Source organism: Barbus barbus, assembly GCF_936440315.1.
Source record: "Barbus barbus genome assembly, chromosome: 34".
Taxonomy (NCBI): Eukaryota; Metazoa; Chordata; class Actinopteri; order Cypriniformes; family Cyprinidae; genus Barbus; species Barbus barbus.
Window position 1 is genome coordinate 16,046,921 of NC_136762.1, and position 23,462 is coordinate 16,070,382.

At 37.7% G+C, this 23,462-nt stretch overlaps 1 protein-coding gene across 1 annotated transcript in view; it reads right to left on the reverse strand.

Annotated features, from left to right (window-relative positions):
• LOC306853824 (roundabout homolog 2-like) overlaps positions 1-23,462 on the reverse strand; it is a gene marked incomplete at both ends in the record, with an annotated part of 83,020 nt that overhangs the window by 32,760 nt on the left and 26,798 nt on the right. Inside the window, 5 exons of the mRNA XM_079391470.1 lie at positions 6,218-6,342; positions 16,592-16,719; positions 18,297-18,435; positions 18,520-18,640; positions 19,781-19,938. Coding sequence (XP_079247596.1) covers positions 6,218-6,342; positions 16,592-16,719; positions 18,297-18,435; positions 18,520-18,640; positions 19,781-19,938 — 671 coding nt within the window. The remainder of the gene's footprint in view (positions 1-6,217; positions 6,343-16,591; positions 16,720-18,296; positions 18,436-18,519; positions 18,641-19,780; positions 19,939-23,462) is intronic.

The window sequence follows — 23,462 nt, forward strand, 5'->3', positions numbered from 1 at the left end:
AATTATATAATAGGGTGTCTATTTTCCTATTTTTAAACAGGAGATTTAAATAATCAAATAATAAATATTATAAAATATGCTTGGAATAACAAGAATACATAAGAATACACATTAAATAATAATAATAATAATAATTTTTAAATACATTTTACACAAGGAATACATTTGTAAATAAAATTCCTTTTATTTACAGCAGACAATCATGTGACTTCACGTGAGTGCGTTCCCGGGTGCGCAGGATCACAGAACTCACTGTGAATAAATCGCCATCCGAATCAGAGTTTTATCACTGAGGTTACAGACGTCCATATGAGAAACAATTACCGTCCGAATCGGGCTTAACTGATTAGCTGCTCAAGAGACATCTTACTAATGTTGAAAACAGTTGTGCTGCTTAATATTTTTTTGGAAACTGTGATTAATTTTTATTTTCAGGAGTTTTTGATGAATAGAAAGTTCAAAGAACAGCATTTCTTAGAAATAGGAATCTTTTTTAACATGATTAATGTCTTCACTATCACTTTGATCAATTTAATGTGTCCTTGTTGAAGACGAGTATTTAAGTATCTGAAAAATAAAATGCTTGAATATGGTGCCTCCAAAATATCACTGAAAAACTGTAAGCCGATTAAAAGATCTCATCTCCATCAAAACAACACATTAACTGATTTGAGCGCTCGGTTGTGTTTTTCTGGCAGTTTAATTCGCTGAGCGAAGCGGTTTGCTCCTTTGTGGGACTTCAGTGGGGTTAACTGGGGGTACGTACAGTAAGTGAGGGGGAATCCATGCACTTCTCTTAAGAGGCTTAAAATGGGCAAGTAATGGACGAAGGTGAAAAGGCCACAGCCTAATCTGGAACACGGATGCAAATGGCTTACAAGCGTGAACACGGGGGACGTGCTATAAAATCTATTGCACAGACCACACCCCAAATGACTCCAAAATGGTGTGAGCCATCAATGCTGAGTGGTCTTTAGCTCTTCACCGCACTGATGGAGGTCTATTTTTAGCATCGAAACACACTCCTGACTGCCATTACACTGAACGATGTGCTTTTGCTGGCCTATGAGAGCTGCTCTGAGTCTGACACCTGATGTTCCTCTGTGTCAAATTTTCTCCTCCCACTCCTTCACATGTCTCTCTAGGAGGCCCAACTCTCATCGGTGGCTTCCCATAATGGCTCTGAAAACATGCTGCTTTGTCAAAGGGCCCGGCTCCAGCAATCCAACGCTCTGAATCATCTCTTCAATGCAATCAGCAATACACGACTAATCAGCATCAACAAGGGTAAATATAATCATCGAGGGGCTCTAGGCTTGTTTTCAAGCTCTGGCTAAGTTAATGAGTCACTGATAAACATGCTCTGAGATGCAAATAAATCATATTCATATGAAGAGATCTGCCTTTGATCTCCAATCAGGCTCTTTAAACCCACGCATAACATACAGTGAAGTATTGGATTACTGGGGGACAATGCTGAGGCATCTCATAAGCTGTGTCTCGAATCATGCACAATGCACTGTTTACTTACACTATACAGTATGTACTTTACTATACACTGCATGAATTTCAAAGGGTAATATAGTGTATTGATACACTACTGTTTAAAAGTTTGGGTTTGGTAGGATTTATTTAATGTAAAGTCACTTATGCTCACTATGACTGCATTTATTTAATAAAAAATACAGTAAAACAGTAATATTGTGAAATTTTCTTACAATTTAAAATAACAGTTTTCTATTTGAATATTAAATGTAATTTATTCCTGTGAGGGTAAAGCTGAATTTCAGCTGCAGTCTTCAGTGGCACATGATTCAGAAATCATTTTGATATGCTGATTATTGTGAATGCTGAAAACAGTTCTGCTGTATTTTTATATTATTTTCTTAAATAATATAGTATTTTTGTTGAATACATTAGACCAGGCATGCTCAAATCTGGCCCACTCCTGCAGAGTTTAGCTCTAACCCTAATCAAACACACCTGAGCATGCTAATCAGAGTCTTCAAGATCATTAGAAAATCACAGGTAGGTGAGTTTGATCAGGGTTGGAGCTAAACTCTGCGGCAGATTGGACCTCTGGGGAAAGATTTGAGGAACACTGCATTAGACCCTATACTTTTTCCAGCATTTCTTTGAAACAAATATTTGTTGTAACATTATAAATGTCTTTATACACACTTTTGGTCAATTTAATGGATCCTTGTTCATTTCTTTAAAAAAAATCTTTGAATGTTAATGTTTTTAATTTTTTAAACACAGATTCTCTTGTTTTGGTGTTGCTGCTACAGTGACGGAAAAACTTAATTGATCCCCTGCTGATTTTGTACGTTTGCCCACTGACAAAGAAATGATCCATCTATAATGTTAATGTTAGGTTTATTTTAACAGTGAGAGACAGAATAACAACAAAAAAATCCAGAAAAAAGGCATTTCAAAAAGTTATAAATTGATTTGCATTTTAATGAGTGAAATAAGTATTTGACCCCTTCGCAAAACATGACTTATTGGTGGTAAAACCCTTGTTGGCAATCACAGAGGTCAGACGTTTCTTGTAGTTGGCCACCAGGTTTGCACACATCTCAGGAGGGATTTTGTCCCACTTCTCTTTGCAGATCCTCTCCAAGTCATTAAGGTTTCGAGGCTGACGTTTGGCAACTCGAACCTTCAGATCCCTCCACAGATTTTCTATGGGATTAAGGTCTGGATACTGGCTAGGCCACTCCAGGACCTTAATGTGCTTCTTCTTGAGCCACTCCTTTGTTGCCTTGGCCTTGTGTTTTGGGTCATTGTCATGCTGGAATACCCATCCACGACCCATTTTCAATGCCCTGGCCCTGACGTTACATGGCCCTGTCCATCGTCCCTTTGATGCAGTGCAGTTGTCCTGTCCCCTTAGCAGAAAAACACACCCAAATCATGTTTCAACCTCCATGTTTGATGGTGGGGATGGTGTTCTTGGGGTCATACGCAGCATTCCTCCTCCTCCAAACACGGCGAGTTGAGTTGATGCCAAAGAGCTCGATTTTGGTCTCATCTGACCACAACGCTTTCACTCAGTTCTCCTCTGAAACATTCAGATGCTCATTGGCAAACTTCAGAGGGGCCTGTACATGTGCTTTCTTGTTATTTTGACAGTTATTTTGTGTTTCTTCCATTTGTGAATAATCGCACCAACTGTTGTCACCTTCGCACCAAGCTGCTTTGCGTTGGTCTTGTAGCCCATTCCAGCCTTGTGTAGGTCTACAATCTTGTCCTTGACATCCTTGGACAGCTCTTTGGTCTTGGCCATGCTGGAGAGTTTGGAATCTGATTGATTGATTGCTTCTGTGGACAGGTTGTCTTTTATACAGGTAACAAGCTGAGATGAGCTCCTTACCTGTATTATCTCAGCTCCTTACCTGCATAAGAGACACCTGGGAGCCAGAAATCTAAGTAATTGATAGGGGATCAAATACTTATTTCACTCATTAAAAAGCAAATAAATGTATAACTTTTTTGAAATGGGTTTTTGTTGTTATTCTGTCTCTCACTGTTCAGATAAACCTACCATTAAAATTATAGACTGATCATTTCTTTGTCAGTGGGCAAACCTACAAAATCAGCAGGGAATAAAATATTTTTTTCCCCCACTGTAGCTTTAGCATGTAACCTACCCTTCAACTTCAAGCTTGCCACTAGTGCTGTATCACAAAATCACACAAAATGGGACAGATACCCCTAATAAAAAGTAATATTTAATAATCATATTTAAAATACATTTAATTCATATTAAGTATAGTTCAAATCTATTAACATATTTACTGACAATAAATAAATACAATATACTGGCTTCGGGCCAATATTCACCTCATAGTTCAGACGTGGGCCGGTCTTCGGGCCTGTTTTAGGCTACTCATTATCTTTATATTTTAGACACCCATCAATTATTGATGAAAAAAAATTGCCGCACTGGTGGAAACAACATGAGTCCGTGCTGCCGCGACTGTCAAGAACGGCTCGACGGCGTTTAGAATCTGGCAGCAGCAGCGAGCCGTCAGCACAGATGAAGAGTTCTGCTTCAAATACACGCAATAAAGCAAAAGCCCCAGCAAAGGTAATTACCATGAATGTGTCCGGGGAAAAATAGTAAGGATTCGCCATCTCCTCGTTAGACGCGCCTTTAGAGAGAAGTGCATCTTCACGGATAACGATTATATTAAAGAGTTTTTGTTTTTATTTATTTCGTTAAGTAGTAATTTAAAGCTTTCTATAGATATATTTATCATGTCTGTGAGGCATGTATTTGCTGTCTTTAGGTTCATTTTTGTGAAGCGCTCTTGTTCAAGATAAAAGCACAACGTTTTGTTGATATTGTGAGTGCACATAAATAAAAGTAGACCCTTTACAGTTACGAATGATATATTACTCTTAACTTTACAAGCAAAAATTATGGCGCAAGTTGTTTCCATTGAAAAAAAAAAGTAATTGATTGCACTGGTGCCTCCATGTCCTGCACTTTAGCTTACACTCTCCGCACAAACTACTGATGCAGCACACATTTATCTAGGTTTAACGTTTAAACATTGTTATATGCTTGAACTGTTTTAGTATACAGGTCCTTCTCAAAAAATTAGCATATTGTGATAAAGTTCATTATTCTCTGTAATGTACTGATAAACATTAGACTTTCATATATTTTAGATTCATTACAACACAACTGAAGTAGTTCAAGCCTTTTATTGTTTTAATATTGATGATTTTGGCATACAGCTCATGAAAACCCAAAATTCCCATCTCAAACAATTAGCATATTTCATCCGACCAATAAAAGAAAAGTGTTTTTAATACAAAAAAGTCAACCTTCAAATAATTATGTTCAGTTATGCACTCAATACTTGGTCGGGAATCCTTTTACAGAAATGACTGCTTCAATGCGGCGTGGCATGGAGGCAATCAGCCTGTGGCACTGCTGAGGTGTTATGGAGGCCCAGGATGCTTCGATAGCGGCCTTAAGCTCATCCAGAGTGTTGGGTCTTGCGTCTCTCAACTTTCTCTTCACAATATCCCACAGATTCTCTATGGGGTTCAGGTCAGGAGAGTTGGCAGGCCAATTGAGCACAGTAATACCATGGTCAGTAAACCATTTACCAGTGGTTTTGGCACTGTGAGCAGGTGCCAGGTCGTGCTGAAAAATGAAATCTTCATCTCCATAAAGCTTTTCAGCAGATGGAAGCATGAAGTGCTCCAAAATCTCCTGATAGCTAGCTGCATTGACCCTGCCCTTGATAAAACACAGTGGACCAACACCAGCATCACTGACTGTGGGTACTTGACACTGGACTTCAGGCATTTTGGCATTTCCCTCTCCCCAGTCTTCCTCCAGACTCTGGCACCTTGATTTCCGAATGACATGCAAAATTTGATTTCATCCGAAAAAAGTACTTTGGACCACTGAGCAACAGTCCAGTGCTGCTTCTCTGTAGCCCAGGTCAGGCGCTTCTGCCGCTGTTTCTGGTTCAAAAGTGGCTTGACCTGGGGAATGCGGCACCTGTAGCCCATTTCCTGCACACGCCTGTACACGGTGGCTCTGGATGTTTCTACTCCAGACTCAGTCCACTGCTTCCGCAGGTCCCCCAAGGTCTGGAATCGGTCCTTCTCCACAATCTTCCTCAGGGTCCGGTCACCTCTTCTCGTTGTGCTGCGTTTTCTGCCACACTTTTTCCTTCCCACAGACTTCCCACTGAGGTGCCTTGATACAGCACTCTGGGAACAGCCTATTCGTTCAGAAATAAGCTCTACTTCTGTAGATATTTTGGTGAAAGTAACTCAAAAGTAATACAGGAGTCATGTAAGGCATTGCAATTCTGAGACAGTAATATTGTAAGGTAAAGAATTACTTTTAAATAACAGTAACAAGTAATCTGTAATGTATTACAGTTTGGAAGTAACTTGCACAACACTGCCTAAAGTATACTTGCATTAGTTCCACTTTAGCACAATCAAATATACTTCAGTATATCTTTAGTTGGACTTCACCAATACTTCTGCACAATTAAAGTGCAAGTTTTTCAGTATACCAGTTTAGTATGCCAAAAGTACAATAGCAGATCATTAAATGTATTAACATTTTAGTATGTTTATTTTTCACTAGGGACTGTACAGTTTCATTGCATCGTCTGAGCTCAAAACAAGGTGTGCTTGATTAGATACTGTAGGAAGCATAAGCTGGACTCACCTGACTGCCTTCTTTTTGCCAGAAAACTGCTGGAAGAGGGTTTCCCTGGGTGCCACATTGAAAAGTGACAGTCCGTCCTTGGCCAGCGACTTGATCCTGGGGACGTACGTCAATCTGTGGGGGCACTAAGGCCAGAGAGATCAGAATGTGGCTGGTTAGAGAATTTGAATGCTTCCTGAGTTTTCTGTATGTTTTTTATTTATTTAATTTGCTTTAAACAAACAGGGAATATTAATAGCCTGTACATTATATACTGCAGTTGTAAGTGTAGACAACAGGGTTTACACAGCAATCATTTGGGAATATTGTATACAAAGTGATCAGCTAATAATTAACTAACTACATATGACATGCAGATGTATGTATATTACCCACACATACACATTCATATAACATACATCCAAACACACATATATATATAGACATACAGTGGGGCAAATAAGTATTTGATACACTGCCGATTTTTCAAGTTTTCCCACTTACAAAGAATGGAGAGATCTCTAATTTTCATCGTAGGTACACCTCAACTGTGAGAGACAGAATATTTAAAAAAATCCAGAAAATCACATTGTATGATTTTTGAATAATTAATTTCCATTTTATTGCGTGAAATAACTATTTGATACAATAGAAAAATAGAACTTAATATTTGGTACAGAAACCTTTGTTTACAATTACAGAGGTCAGACGTTTCCTGTAGTTCTTGACCAGGTTTGCACACACTGCAGCAGGGATTTTGGCCCACTCCTCCATATACAGGTCATCTCCAGCTCTTTCAGGTTTTGGGGCTGTCGCTGGGCAACATGGAGTTTCAGCTCCCTCCATAGACTTTCTATTGGGTTTAGGTCTGGAGACTGGCTAGGCCACACCAGGACCTTGAAATGCTTCTTACGGAGCCACTCATTTATTGCCCTTGCTGTGTGTTTGGGTCACTGTTATGCTGGAAGACCCAGCCACAACCCATCTTCAATGCTCTTACTGAGGGAAGGAAGTTGTTGCCCAAAATCTCGCGATACATGGCCCCATCCAGCCTCCCCTCAATACGGTGCAGTCATCCTGTCCCCTTTGCAGAAAAGCACCCCCAAAGCATGATGTTTCCACCCCCATGCTTCACGGTTGGGATTGTGTTCTTGGGATTGTACTCAGCCTTCTTCCTCCAAACACGGCGAGTGGAGTTTATACCAAAAAGTTATATTTTGGTCTCATCTGACCACATGACCTTCTCCCATGCCTCCTCTGGATCATCCAGGTCTTTGGCAAACTTCAGACGGGCCTGGACATGTGCTGGCTTGAGCAGGGGGAGCTTGTGTGCGCTGCAGGATTTTAATCCATGACGGTGTAGTGTGTTACTAATGGTAACCGTTGAGACTGTGGTCCCAGCTCTCTTCAGGTCATTGACCAGGTCCTCCCGTGTAGTTCTAGGCTGATCCCTCACCTTTCTCAGGATCATTGATACTCCACGAGGCGAGATCTTGCATGGAGTCCCAGTCCGAGGGAGATTGACAGTCATCTTGAATTTCTTCCATTTTCTAATATTTGCGCCAATAGTTGTTGCCTTCTCACCAAGCTGTTTGCCTATTGTCCTGTGGCCCATCCCAGCCTTGTGCAGGTCTACAATTTCGTTGCTAGTGTCCTTAGACAGCTCTTTGGTCTTGCCCATAGTGGAGAGGTTGGCGTCTGATTGATTGAGTGTGTGAACAGGTGTCTTTTATACAGGTAACGAGTTCAAACAGGTGCAATTAAGACAGGTAATGAGTGGAGGATAGGAGGGCTTCTTAAAGACAAACTAACAGGTCTAATTCAAAATGGCGTTGTTTAATTTGATTAAGTTGTTTAGCAATTTTTTTTGGCAAGAATAGAATTATATTCACTCCTCGAAGTTACTATTTTCTTTAAAATAGTTGAGCAATAATTGGTTTTATAACTTTTCTCTAATTCAGTAATTTGTTTATTTATTTAATTTAATCTCTTTTTATCTTCTTTGTTTTTTCTGATCTGAAAGGAAATTATATCTTCCCTGATAACAGCTTTCATTGAATCCCATAGTACAGAATCTGTCACATTGCCAATATAATTTTCAGACAAAAAGCATCTAATTTTTTCTTTTATGTAATCACAGAATTTAATGTCATTCAAAAGAGAGTTGTCAAATCTCCAATTGTACGTTCCTTTTTCTGACTTCAATTTTAGATCCAGTGATAATGGGGCATGATCTGATATTAATCTCTGTTATGATATTGAGTGGACTTTACCATTTTTAACAAACTTGAATCTATAATAAAAAGATCAATTCTGGAATAGGACTTATGTACTGATGAGTAAAAAGAATATTCTCGAGCTGATGGGTTTAAATACCGCCAAATGTCTATCATGTTGAAATTTCTCAAATAGTTATGTAAAGTGGCTGCAGATTAATTTTTTTGTGGTACGACTAGGCCGTGCATCTTTAACTGGGACAATAACACAATAAAAATCTCCCCCAATAATCAAGTTACATAAAGCAAAGTCAGGCATTTTGTCTAAAACCCTTTCAAAAATTTTTGGGTCATCATAATTAGGACCATACAAGTTAACCAATTTAATAGGAACTGAATTTATTTCACCACAAACAAATATATATCTACCATTTTTATTAGATATTGTCTGTTTATGTATAAATGGTACTTGCTTTTTTACAATGACCGCGACTCCCCTTAATTTAGTAGAAAAGTTTGACTGATATCCTTGAGCAGCCCATCCAGGATTAAGAAGAGCCTTTGCTGTTTGTTTTATATGAGTCTCTTGTATAAATATAATTTCAGCATGTAATTTATTAATATGAGTATACACCTTACGCCTTTTCACTGGATGGTTCATACCTCTCACATTCCAACTCAGAGGCCTTACTGTGCCTTCTCTGTGTGTTTGATCTATTCTAAATATTTATATAAAAGTAATAATTTTTTCTAATATCCGATGCTAGTTTAATTTTACCAGGTCTTTCAACCGAACCGTAACTATACCCCCTTCCCAAGAACAAATCAAAACAAGCGTATACAAACAGAACACCCCATACCCCCCCCACCCTTTCCTATCAGTCAGGTGACTTAACTCTGTGTTGCTACCGGATCACTCACCACCGATGCAACGTAATCTTCCGTGTTCCCCGAAAAGAAAGAAAGAAAGAAAACAAAAAAACAATCTTCCTCTGTTAAGATAGAATAAACACAAATAACCTGTTTTATGAACCTCCTAATTGTCCATAATGTTCACTGTTATTCCAATAAACAAAAATAATAATAAAAAAGTTTTGATGAAGTCTTATTCAGTTCAATCTAATCTGTTGCTTCCATTTAGTCCACAGGCCAGTTGTCCATGACTCGTGACAAGTAGATTCAAGCCTCCTCTGGTGTGTCAAAAGTTTTAGTCTCACCTTCTTTTGCGATCACAATGAGTGTAGAAGGGAATCGAATTCCTTAATTGACGCCGAGATTTGTGCATTTTTTCTTTATTTCGACAAATCGGAATCTCTGCTTCAACACATCCGAGGTCAAATCTGGAAAATTTGCACCCTTTTTCCTTTGTATTCTAGAGATTTCTCTCTAGCCAGCTTCATGATTAACTCTTTTGTTTGGTAATGATGTATCCTGATGACAAACGCTCATTGGACGATCATCTCTCGGTCTTCACTGGGCCCTGTGCGCACGATCAATAGGTTTAAGGAAGTTTTCGGAACCCAGCAGTTTTGGAAGTAATTCCGCTATAAACTCGGTAAACCTGCTGTTTTCTTCCTTCTCTGTAACTCCTATCAGCCGAATGTTATTGCGTCTGGAGCGGGACTCGAGGTCGTCACATCTATCTCTGAGTCTCTTACACTCATCCAGTAGTTCTGCACACTGTTTTTCTATGCATGTCAGACGGGTTTCTTGGTTCGTAGTAGCGTCTTCGATCGTCGTGACTTTTTCTGCCATGGTTGTCAGCGTTGATCGTAGGTCAGTCAATATTCGCGTGAACGTGTTGAATTTTTGGCTAAATGAAGCATTAAGGGCTGTTATGGCATCCATGATGTCTTGAGTGCTAGGAGAAGTTGTGCTAGCGTTAGCGCCGATTTGCCTCGGCTCTCCCGAAGCATTGCTCGAGGCTTTGCCCTGATCGTCGGCGTCTTCATGTAATTTGCCGTCTTTTTAAAAATGTTTTGGCATTGTTGTGGTTTTATTAACTTCTTGACTTCCTTCTAAACAACTTTAAAGGTTAAACCTTAACTTTCAGATTAATTTATTACGAAATTATTCGGAGGATTAGCGGAGTTTAGACGAAAGCATCTTTCTCCATTCGAACCGGAACTCGAGTTTTCTGTATGTTTGTCTTTTTTTGCTACATTTGCTGTACAGACAGATGGAGGGAGGACAAGAAATAGTGGAAAAAAGTGTAGGCAAAATGACAAAAGATGGACAAGCTGAACCCAGAGGAAAAGTTGAATTGTCCAGTAGACTCAATGAGATTTAAGTAATAAACATATACTTCCATTTCTTAAGAAATGTTCTGAAACCATATGATTGAAGACTTTGGCATCTCTGCAAATTAGAGAGTTTGTGACATTGCAGAGAAACATTCTAAAAACTCTAGAGTATTTTTCTCAAGAGAAACATCTGAGAAGTAGGAGACTCAAGCAAACATCTCAGGAGGAGTCATTTATTTGCATAAACTGTCTCTATTGTTTCAGCACCTGATTCACCAAAAAAAACTAATGCTAATCAGTTGAAAACCCCAACGACCAAAAATCAGATTTCCAATGCAAAATGATACAGCAGACTATCGAAATTTGGTGTACTTTACTGAGATGTCTGTTTGCGGCTGTTTTGTGAGCAAACCTTTTAATTTGTTTTTCTAGCAGAAACAACTGAGATGTTGAAGAGACAGAATTTGCGATTCATCTCTGCTATGGGTGGATCTGACAACAACTACTCATACTTGAACTTGGTTTGATTAAATTTAACCCTCACCAAACAGCATCTACACTCGCCCACTGTATAAAAACATGAAGTGGATTTCTCAGTATTTTAAATCACTTATCAGTTAAGTGCTGTCCTCTGAGGCTCATCAGCTCTGTGAGAGCTAGATTTAGCGTGAGAGCTGTCAGATTTAAAACATATACCCCCGATTTCACAGACAAGGCTTAAACCTAGTCCTAGACTAAAATGTAAGTTTGAGCTGTTTCAAATGAAAGAAACTTGCACCAACTGATCTTAAAATATATCAGTGCCTTTGTTTTATCTCAAGATGCACACCAGTAATGTTTTTTTCTAAGGCATGTTTATAAAAATTACTTAAATGTCCTAATTGAACTATGGCCTAATCCTGGTTTAGGCTAAGCCCCGTCTATGAAACCGGCCCATAGCGTCTCCAGTTAGCCCAGATTAAAGCAAGTAATTAGTTGTGACTGCAAAGCAGATTCTGATGCTGGAGTCCGTGGCTCACACTGGGATAGTGATGAATGCACGATATCGAAAAACATCTGTTTTTAGCGGCGATGTTTGAGGTGGTTACTGCTCGGTTTATTGCTCTGAAAGCCAAATGGAACCACCAACGTTATCCAGCAGCCATTTCCTGCCCATTTTTTAGTACGGCGCTGGGCTCAAGGCTGTTTGTCTTTGTTTAGATAACCAGACCGCTACCCTGCTGTTCAGAAACTTTACAGTAGGTTTGTACACCAGAATCAAGTGAGAGAAGGCGTATGAGAGTGTGAAAGGCAGCCAGGGAGAAAGCGCGAGATCTGACTCATGTGTGTTGTTTCTCTATTTTCACATTTTTTTTCTGATGGGGCTACAAGCTCCCACACAAATAACAACTCATGATGAGAAGCCGACAAAGATCATATAAACCAGAGGAGAATAATAGTGTGGGGAGAAGTGGCTCGGGGCTGACGGAGCTACTGCTTACTTCTGCAGGTGACAACTCCCAAGCGACAGATTGACTTGTATGTATGCATGTCAGCTTTAGGGATGGAAATAATGAGTTAAAGAAACATTTCCGAGTAGAATAAAAGTTCTGGAGCCTTAAAGGGACTGATGATATTTTTAAAAATGTATTCTTGGCCTTAAAAATCAAGACCTTAAATATCTTTTTTAGTATTTATGGTTCAATGAAGCAACTTTAACATCCATGATACCTTTCTATTCCACAAATCATGTGGAAAAAAGTTGATTTATATTATTAAAATATTCTTCTCACTAAGGTTCCTTTAGTTTACTGAATTGTTCTTTATGGAAGAAAAAATGTTTTTTATATGACATCACTGTGAAAACCCCCTTTTGGAACCTTTATTTTTAAGAGTGTACAATGGAAATCAATGTGGTCCAATGAGAATGTTGTTTTGGACCTAATTGACAAAAAAAAAAAAAAAAAACTTTTTGGGGGGTTTGCTTTTATTTTGATAGGACAGTTGAGTACTTGTAATTGTGAGATACAAACTTGTAATTCAGAATTTTTTTCTCGCAATTGCAGGTTTACATCTCACAATTCTGGCTTTCTCAAAATTGTACGATATAAACATGCAATTCTGACTTTGTTTCTCAAAATTGTGAGATATAACTCTCAATTGTGAGTTATAAAGTGCAATTTTGAGGGGAAAAATACTGGCAATTTTCTTACAACTGCAAATTCATATCAATTCTGCCCTGACAATAATTATGTGTTATAAAGTCAAAATTGCAAGATATTTACTCACAATTCTCGTATTCATATCTCGCAATTGTAACTATAACATGTAATTGTGAGTTTGAATCTTGCAATTCTGAGAAAAAAGTCAGAATTGTGAGATAAAAATTTGCAATTACCTTTTATTTTTTTTTATTCAGTGGCAGAAACGGGCTTCTATAGATAAAAACTCAAAAATACCTTTTTAAATGTTTTATCCCATGGCAGAAACAAGCTTCCATATGAGAGTGAATTAATGATGACAGTTTTCATTTTTGCATGAAATGTCTCTTTAAAAGCCACAGGATTAAACTGCACAATTTCCTATTTTTAATACAGGGCACATTTGAGATGATCCAGTGATGAGGATGCATTTGACTCACGACTCATCCTGACTCATCCATTTTGTTGGGCTCGGTAAAAGCTCTTGTGCACATGGCCGCTCATCGTGTGTACTTGTCTGATGAGTGTAAAAACAGCAGATGTGTGTGGTCAGTCGTAATCTTCAGCATGTTAAATCACTGATGCTGTAGCTTTGCTCCCTGGTATGTTGGGAAAATGTTAGGCTAGAAGGCAGCAAACATCTGCTGAGAGGATCAGAGAAGACAGCGTTCCCCTGACAGACACAGGCCCTGTCAATCTCACATGAGCACAGGTGTTCTCATAACATCACACAGGAAGTAAAAGTTAACAGACTGCATACATAACCATTTTACTCAAACGTCTGTTGCTGTGTATTTACATATGGGACTAAAGATCTGCAGTACATGCAGGGTCCAAATGTAAAACTCAGCAAGTGCCAATGTAAGTAAATATTGCTGTGGAAAGTAAATGAAACTAGTTACTCGCCACTGGCTGGAAACTTTTGCATAATACTTCTGCATACAGATGTAAATCTGTAAGAATTACAGTCACATATGTGGAATATTTCTCGCGTTAATCCACCAAAACGAAAATGTGGAGAGTGAAATCCTGATTTTTGTGACAGGCGCAGTTCCTCTGAGAGACGGATACTGGCTTATGTCATATGTGATGCTGAGTGACATAAAAAAAACAACACATTGGGATTTTGTTTGTCATATTTTAGTTTTGGCGGATTAATGTGAGAAATATTCCACATACTGTATGTGACTAAAATTCTTACAGATGTATTACAGCAGTATTATGCAAAAGTTTCATTTCATTTACTTTCCAAAATATTGTACATACTATTTGTAACCAATAGCCATGAAAAAAAAAAAGCTAAATATATCCTTTATAATTTACTCTTTATTGGCCGGTATGGAAAAAACTTACTTGGATCATATTTACTGGAAGTTATTTTATTGGCTTTTAATTTTTTTATATTATGTATATTGATATAGACAGTAAGAGAGAGGACAGGAAATGTGGAGAAGTGCAGAAACAGGATTAGTCAAAGTCACACGTCAGATTCAACCTACGTCAATAACATGGGTGGCACAAATTAATGTGGTAAAGTATGTGTACTAATTAAGACACATTCAAAGGTTTATATTTTCAACTGTAATTTTCTATTTTACACCATTTTTTTCCAAATCTGAGAGAGGTCTGAGAGAGAGCAACTGTATTCGGTATTAAAATCATTGTAGCTGGTAGAGGGCAACGTGAGGTCATGGGTTCAATCTTTTGGTAATTAGTTGTTTTGGATAAAAGTTTCAGCCAAATGCACGAATATAAATGTAAAATTTGCTAGTGATTCCTTAAAATCTTTCAAAAATGTTGCAAAATTCCCTTTTTCAAAATTGCGAATGTTCATGTTTCAATGTTATTATTAATCAGCTGCTTTAAACGTTGTATTTCACAAACTCTGAAATCCCCATTAATGTAATGGCAATATCAGAGACACTTGAAATGTCTTTTTGAAGCATTCACACACATTTCTATCATATCCACAATGCAAAGCAGCAGACAAAAACAGTCTGCCTGTGCCACCTTGTGAAATGCAGCAGCATGCAGTGAAGAGGAAGGAAAGGTTGGTAAGGATGAAATGATGAAGGGCAACAAAACATCAAGGCAAATGAGACAGAAAATACACAAATGAAACATCAAGAAAATGGCCCTGAGTCAGACAATGGATAGAGAAAGAGAGAGAGAGAGTGAGGCAGAAAAAGGAGGCAGTAGGAAGGAGATGGAGGCAGAGCTGCTTGGTCTCATCTTAATTCAGACTGTCAAAATAACTGGAGGATGAATTGAATCAGGTCTGCTACAGCTGCTTCCCCCGGAGTTTGTGCCAGTTAGTTGTGCCATCCAGTTCTCTCTTTCACTCACTCTTTCTCTTGCTCATTTCTACACACACGCAAACACACACTTTGCCACGTTCTATTAACACTACCTCTGCACTCCGGCAGTTTGCTAAAGCACACTATAACAGCTGCCAAATACAGTAATCCACACGCTTTAACGTAAGCTTAGTTGCCTAAGTAGAAAAACCTACAATAATTTATTCACCCTCATGTGGCTCCAAACCTGTATGAGTTTTCTGTTTTCAGTGGAACACTGATATTTTGAAGAATGTATTTCAACTGTTTTCGTCAATCCAATGAAACTCAACAGGGTCCAAAACAACATTTGGTCCCCACTGACTTTTTGCATTTATTTTTATGTGCCACATAATAAAAGAAAGTCAAACAGATTTGGAACAACATGAGGGTGAGTTAATGATGACAGAATTTTCACATAAGCTCAGAGAAAAACAAAATTCAAGATGGTGAATGAGGTATGTACATTTTTTTCTTAAAGTGTATATTTCATTCAACACTGAAAAGTATCAAGAAAAATAGTTCAGTCTAATAAAAAAGTACCCGATGTTTGTGTATTTTGAGTTTATTTCAGCATTATGTTGTTAGCTTAGCAACATGCTAACAAACTTCAATGAAAGCCATTGTGAATGAAGTCTCTTGCTATTTGTATTGTGCTTCCAGTTGCTGCCTAAGTAAGTCACTACCATGGCAGTCATGATGCTTCCTTAAAACAAAATTATTTTGGTTTTATGTGTACGCTAGGCTATACAGTGAGCATTGCGTAAATGTTATAATCAGCATAGTAGTGATGTTATGCTCGACAACAAAGCTGAGAAGCTTGTGTCAAAAAAACAGACAAAGCATTGTATCGAAGCTTGATTCGTTGATGTGAATTATGACGAAGAGACGGCAACAACGACATATACATGCATTAATGAGTGCTGGTATGAGTTAAAAGATACACCCAAATTAAATGAGTACAATTAAATTTTTATTGCTAGTAACTTCTGGAAAGAAATAGTGCAGACACCAGACAAGGATGAATCTTTCTAGTGTCAAGCACCTGTGTTCACGCAAATGGCATGGCAAATATTTTGAAAGGCTATGTGTTTGGCTGAATGCATATGAAAAGTGTTTGCATCAGAACTATATTTGAGCTTTAGAAGTCAGCTGGCTATCTAGGCAATGAGACAACGTGCTAGAACAGAGTTAACATTTAAGCAGCAACAGAGGAGCTGATAAATCCTTCCTTGTGACTTCACACAGATCAGACTGATTGTGCCTGACAGGTTCAAATGGCTGTGGTGAGGTCTGTTTAATGGAGATGAGTGGCAACATATGCATGAAGCTAAGAATATCAGCTTGCTTCTTTGTGATTCATATTTCATGTGCGCTGTGATGTGTGTTGTGTAAAAGGATGCATGCCTGCGCGTCTTACCGTGGACCTGCAGCATGGCGGAGGCTTCGGTTTTGCCCACGCTGTTTTCTGTGACACACGTGTAAGTGCCCTCGTCCTCTGCTCTGACCCTTACCAGACGCAGGCTGTTGTCACCATGGATCTCAAATCTACTCGGCCGAGAAGGTGAAAAGAGACAGTGGTTGTCCGTGAAGAGAGCAGATTGAACAGTCATCACACATTCCTCCAACAGCCTGTCTACATCCTTCCACTCTCTGAGAGGGCATTTCTGTGAGACTCCATCAAATATGCCACTGCACTGCGCCCCAAACTCTAGGAAACACTAATCATATTTTATTCTTGGGGCTTTTGCCACTTTTTTATTTGACAGTAGAAAGGAGACAGAAAACTATTTGGGAAGAGAATAGAAATGGGATCAAGATTCAAGTCAGTTCACTTGGCGGTCATCTTTCTAATCAAAGAGCAACAGCAATCTATTTGAATGGGAAAAGATTGAAATTTCTAAAATTGTTGGCTTAGAAAGCTCATATGCCATACTGCCAATAAAACCTAAAAACAACGTTAACAAGTTTTGCTTCGTTAGCTTAAGACACAATACAATGTGATTTCCATTTTCATTGCTATATTGAGCACACATTTTTCTAAAAGTGGTCATTCTCCTTCTCTTCATACTGTCTCTGACATAATTTAATACAGACTTGAACCTGAATCTCCCACATAAGCACTAACATGCCGTATCCACTACATCGTACCGCTCAGACTGAAAGCAAATGATAGTAATACATTTCCTATCTAAACTTATTTCATTTTGGAACAAAAATTAAGATATTTTTAATATTCTCTAATCAGTTTTGTCCATCCACTGAAAGATTACGGAACCTAAACTTTCATGCATCAATATGTTAAAAACGATCAAAATATTGCAAATGTGCAAAATGCATATTGCAATGGATATAAGTTAACTGAATGATTTTAATACTTCAAAAAGTTACAAATTTTAGGTTAACTTGTTAGAGAATAAAAAAAAGTCTGAAAAGACGAGTAACTCGCAGCTGCTGCCAACATTTTAGTGCCAAAAAATGTGAAACGTATGTTTGTTAATATTTTTAGTTTTTAAGTATGATAAGTATGAAGTATCATTTTGCAATGTAAGTTATATGTAAGTTATTGCATATAAGATTTTTAATCAATATTGTGCACCCCTACTTTATATGAATAAAAAAGCTCATTTAAATTTGTTCATCTTATAAACTTTGATCAGCACACATACAGTAGAGCTTATCAAATACATGAAATAGAAGCACAATCAGACTGGCTGAATATCTTCATGAACTTGTTGAATTGTCGAAGTTTTGCTGTAATAGACTTCCAGTGGAGGGACAGAAATCTCTCAGGTTTCATTAAAAATATCTTCATTTGTGCTGCGAAGATGAACAGAAGTCTTATGGGTTTCCAAAGACATGAGGGCAAGTAAATGACAGAATTTTCATTTTTGGGTAAGCTATCCCTTTAAGGTTTTGTTGTATAATGCTGTATTATGCAATAAACATTATTCCTCAGTTTGAGGTTTATTGGTTTAATGAGCTTTCTGCTTCTCTAACTCAACTATAACGGAAATAGGAAACTGATTTTCTAATCTGTCACTACATAAATGTCACTAAACTGGCATGTGAGCTCTATAAAGCTGCTGTAACTGCATTGCAAATGTTTGTAAGCAGAGTCTTGCCTCCCCCGTGGTAGTTCTCCTTCGTCTCTGTTCCAGCGGACAGTCGGAGCCGGGTCTCCATGAACCTCGCACAAGAAGTCAACAGTCTCCTCAGCCAAAACGATCTGATTCACAGGTCTGCGGATGAACACGGGCCTCTCTGCTCCCACAGTCACACACATATCACATAGTAATTATTTTCACTCTGTGAAACCCAAAAAATGAGCCAGGAAATTGGACTTACCAAACACAACGAGTTCAGCCGGATCGCTGTCTCTCTCGCCCACCATATTGGTGCCTACGCACACGTACATGCCTGCGTCACTTTTCCGGGTGTGAGAAATCATCAGCTTACCACCACGCATCTGAAGAAAAAATAAAATAAAAATCACACATATCACTATATCATCGTACAACTTGATTTGATTCTTAAAAAATATTTTTTCCGTATTTTCTTCAGTTAAGGTGCACTCAGTAATGTATTCCTCTTTAAAAAAGTTTCCCAGCTAACAAAAATGTTCTAAAAATGGTTAGCTAGCTTTCATTAAGTTATGAAATTGCTATTTCTGAATGTTGAATGAATTCAAAATTTTAACATATTTTAAAAACATTTTTCTTGGTTATTAAAACGTTAAAGGAACACATTATGTGAATGTTATTTTTTTTAATGTTCTGTAAACACTCTGAAACAAGTAGTAACATTTAAAAGTCAGATGGAAATATTTCAGGAATTAAACATTCCGTGAAGACCAATAACGCTGAAAGATTGTTCTATTAACATTACTGGAAGAATGTTTGTTCATAACTTTGAAAGAACCTTGCCAGAACGTTCCTTCTTAGCTGGGTTAACACATAAATAAATGAATAATATATTTTTTAAATATATACTTTGGAAAAATATACATTATATGAAGAATCCACTTATATCAGAAGCCTAATAAAAGAAGTATTATTTTAAATAGTCCAGGGCTGCGTTTCCCAAAGGCATCGTAAGCCTAAGTTGATCGTGGCTTCATTCGGTTTCAATGGGTCTACGATGTACTTAAGCTTACGATGCTTTTGGGAAATGCAGCCCTGGTAGTCTTCATATTGAGGTCAAACGTTAGTTTTTTCAGAAACCAGTGTAATATTAGTTATTTTATTATACTATTATAGTATTTATAGCTTTTATTTTTATATTTTCAGTTTTAGCCATTTTAGGACGTAAACTTAAGCAGCATTTTTCATTTAAATTAATTTTTTTTTAACAAAAAGAGTTTCAGTTTTAGCTATAACAACACTGGTAACCAGCTCAGCACAAACATAGATGATGCTAAGTGCACCTTTCATTTAGATAATTTGCATTTGGCAGTGATGTCATTGTTGGTGGAGAACATGACCTGAGCAAGTGCACTGATTTATGTTTCAATCGATGCTGGTTGCAGAGGGGTAGAGTGATGTCACTGCTGCACTACAACCTAATCATCACTCCTGTGCCAACATTGCACTTTCTGCTATTGACTCACAGATATCCTGCCGTCCTTGTCATTGACACGAACATTGTTCCTCTTCCAGGAAACGGTGGGCTCTGGGTGACCCCTGGGAGGGACACACTCCAGCACAGCAGGCTCTCCTGCTGCCACCACCACATCGTTGGGAGGCTGGCGGAAATCATCCCTGAGAACTATGGGAGATTGAGACAAGTGTTAGCTGTATGCTGTGTTGTGTTTGTTTTGTATGTTTTCATCTGCTCCCCTGTGAAAGCTGTTTATTCATGGATCTTCATTGAGGAACTTGGGAATTGTGAGTCAGAGATGAATGATACGTCTCATCTTCGCTTTCTCTCAGCTCATGTCCTCAAATCTCCTGTGCTCTTTCCTGTACGTAATGCCTTGGCTTTCTCATCTTATCAATTATAAAGTGTTTTCATGACAACACATTCACATTTAAATACAGCTGAATAATTGACCACAGAAAAGAGGCATGACATGACTAGGGGTCTGCTCCAAAATCTAGTGAGCTGCCTTCTATTTACACAGTTATGTACATAAGTAGGAACCTCATATGTGGCCAATTTGGAGCACTCTATATAGGTAGCAACTCTGTGTGCCACAAAAATATTGATCCGCATGAGATATAACTCAGAATTGATGTCAACAGTGTATGACATATGTTGTTATTAAGTTCTAAGTAAATTCTGAAATAAGCATAAAATGCATAGAACAGACACATATTGGGTAAACTGATGCTTTTTTGTAATTAGATTATTTATTAACTTACCTATTATTTTTGGTACCTTTTTGTACAGAATTAAAGGGATAGTTCACCCAAAAATTAAATTTTTGTCATTAATTGCTAACCCTCATGTCGTTCCAAACCTGTAAGAACTTCGTTCATCTTCAGAACACAAATTAAGATATTTTTTAAGAAATCCGAGAGCTTTCTGACCCTCCATAGACAGCAATGCAACTACCACGTTCAATACCCAGAAAGATAAAAATAGACATTGTTAAAATAGTCCATGTAACATCAGTGGTTCAACCATAATTTTATGAAGTTACGAGAATACTTTTTGTGTGCAAAGAAAACAAAAATAACAACACGTCACATGGACTATTTTAACAATGTCCTTACTACATTTCTGGGCCATAAAACATTTCAGTTGCGTTGCTGTCTATGCAGGGTCAGAAAGCTCTCGGATTTCATAAAAAATCTTTATTTGTGTTCTGAAGATGAACGAAGGTCTTAAGGTTTGGAATGACATGAGGGTGAGTAATTAATGACAGAATCTTCATTTTTGGGTGAACTATCCCTTTAAAGCTACACTAAAAATCAACATTTCACTCTCCTTGACTTGGCTCACAATTATTTATAACAGTTTGATGTTAGCATGTTGATAACCAAACAATCAGCTTATCAGAGTGCCTTTCAACAAATGTCACAATGTCCCATTTAGCACAGAAACAGAACACACAAAAAACTGTAAAACAGTAACATTTTGAATAGACTGAACTATTTTCAGAATTAACTATATGTTCCTCTCACTTTGTTGGCCTTATAGTATAGGAAAAAAAATAGTGTAATTTTGCCTAAGAATTTGGCCAACACAAGGTATCTTACAGTATATTGCGTTCATGTCAATAAGTTTGTATTAACCAGTTGAACACACATAAATGTAAACGCAGAACAATTACAAGCGGCAAATGTGTGATTTTTTTTTTTTTAAATTGTAATTTTTTTAAAGGATTTTCTTTGAGCCCCGAATTTCTGAGTTGGGGGAGTGTTAGTCAGAAACATGGTGGATGAAATGGATACAGCTCCTGTATTTGACAGCAAATTTGTTGAAATTAATTACTATTTTTCCAATAAAACTAAGTAACATGTATAAAATACAACTGTACAATTATGATTATAAATGATGATAATATGATAATAATTTATAGCACCAACTTAAACTGAATAAAACAAAGCAAAATCACACCTGATGCTCATTCTTTAGTTATCGTTTTGCAGAAGAGGAGAGTTTAAATGCTCTATTTTTTGTGCAAAAGGCACATCGACACCCAATCAAAATCATTTGAACACATCTGGCTAGACAGCTCACTACGTTTTGGAACACAACTTTAAAGTCTCGCAAAACAAAATCCAACAGGGAAGCCAATGCTTTAACTCTGCAGACAGCCAAATTCAACAATGGCTGGTTGTGATGACCTTACTAAGTGTCAGTGTTAACGGCAAACACCGTGAACTCTGCCCCCTTCTCTTTTCTATGCCTATAGCCTTCACACTGAGAGCAAACGGCAGAATGCTACATTCCCCGCTGTCTGGCTTGGCAGGAAACGTTACCCATAAATCCCCAGTGGTGATTGACAGATTAAAAATGCGACCCCTGCCCTATGGCAGCTGCCTCAGGGGGCCCTTTGAGTTTTCTGCTTCAAAGGGTGAGCTCCTACGGGCTGTAGACTCTCACCAGCGGCTGCTACAGAGCCTCACACACACATACAAGCATAAATGCCACTCATATTCTCATCTCTGTGAAATATAAATGCATTAATAACCCATACCGTAGTCCACATATTTATCACCAATCTGATAGCCGCAATATCTTCCCGTCTTATCTCTTAAACACTTTGTGGATTAATTTTTTTGATTAACACCTCAATTATAAGGTGTAATCTCACCTGTCGTGGGCTGCAAATGAAACCGTAGAATGTAAAGCATGAAAATTATTCCAAATAAATAAACTCAGCCATCGATTCATATTTATGATATGACCTCTGCAGCATTTCTGCTGTATTACCAAGTCCTGGCTACACCGTCCCTTGGCAGACCTTTATAAATGCAATGACTTGTGATAATTACTTATTTTTTTTTTTTTTTTAGAACTTTATTTTTTATACATGAAAAAATTACAAATATTCAACTGCAAGAATAAACATAAAAAAACCCCAAAAAAAACAACGAAAAACAACACAATTTTTTTTTAAATAATGGTAAAAATGATGATAAAGATAAATAAATGATAATTATAAAAAAACACAATAACTACAACAACAACAAAGCCCCTGACAGCATTTTAAAGATCAAGTAAATAGGTTTCAATTAGTGCCCAAGTCCGATGGAAAGTGTCTGATTTCAACTGCAAATCTGCAGTCATTTTCTCAAATATATATATCTGGTTCAATCTCTGCGTCCATTCTGTTAGAGTAGGTTGGCGGGTCTTCATCCAGTTCACTGTAATTATCTTCCTCGCTGTTATTAATAGTATATGCAGTACAAATAGATGAGAATTGCTGTACTGATCAGGGGGGAAGCCATCAAGCAAAAAAAATACTGGGTGCATTGGTATGTCATATCCTAAAACTTTACTGATCTCCCTTTTAATCTCCTGCCAATACACTTGTATTTTGGGACATTCCCAAAATATATGAACATAGTCCCCTACCTCTCCACACTCCCTCCAGCATTGTGATACTTGTAAAGAACTATCAAATTTGGCGATCACTAATGGGACTCTGAAGAACCTCATCTTCATCTTCCAATCAAATTCTTTCCATATTTGACTGCTTATACCCTTATGGCAACTGGTGCATATTGTTTCCCACATCTCATCCTCTATTATAGTGTTTAACTCTAATTCCCAATTTCTTTTGATATAGAAGGAGTTATCAGATTTATCCTGCATTAATTTTCTGTATAAATGGGCTA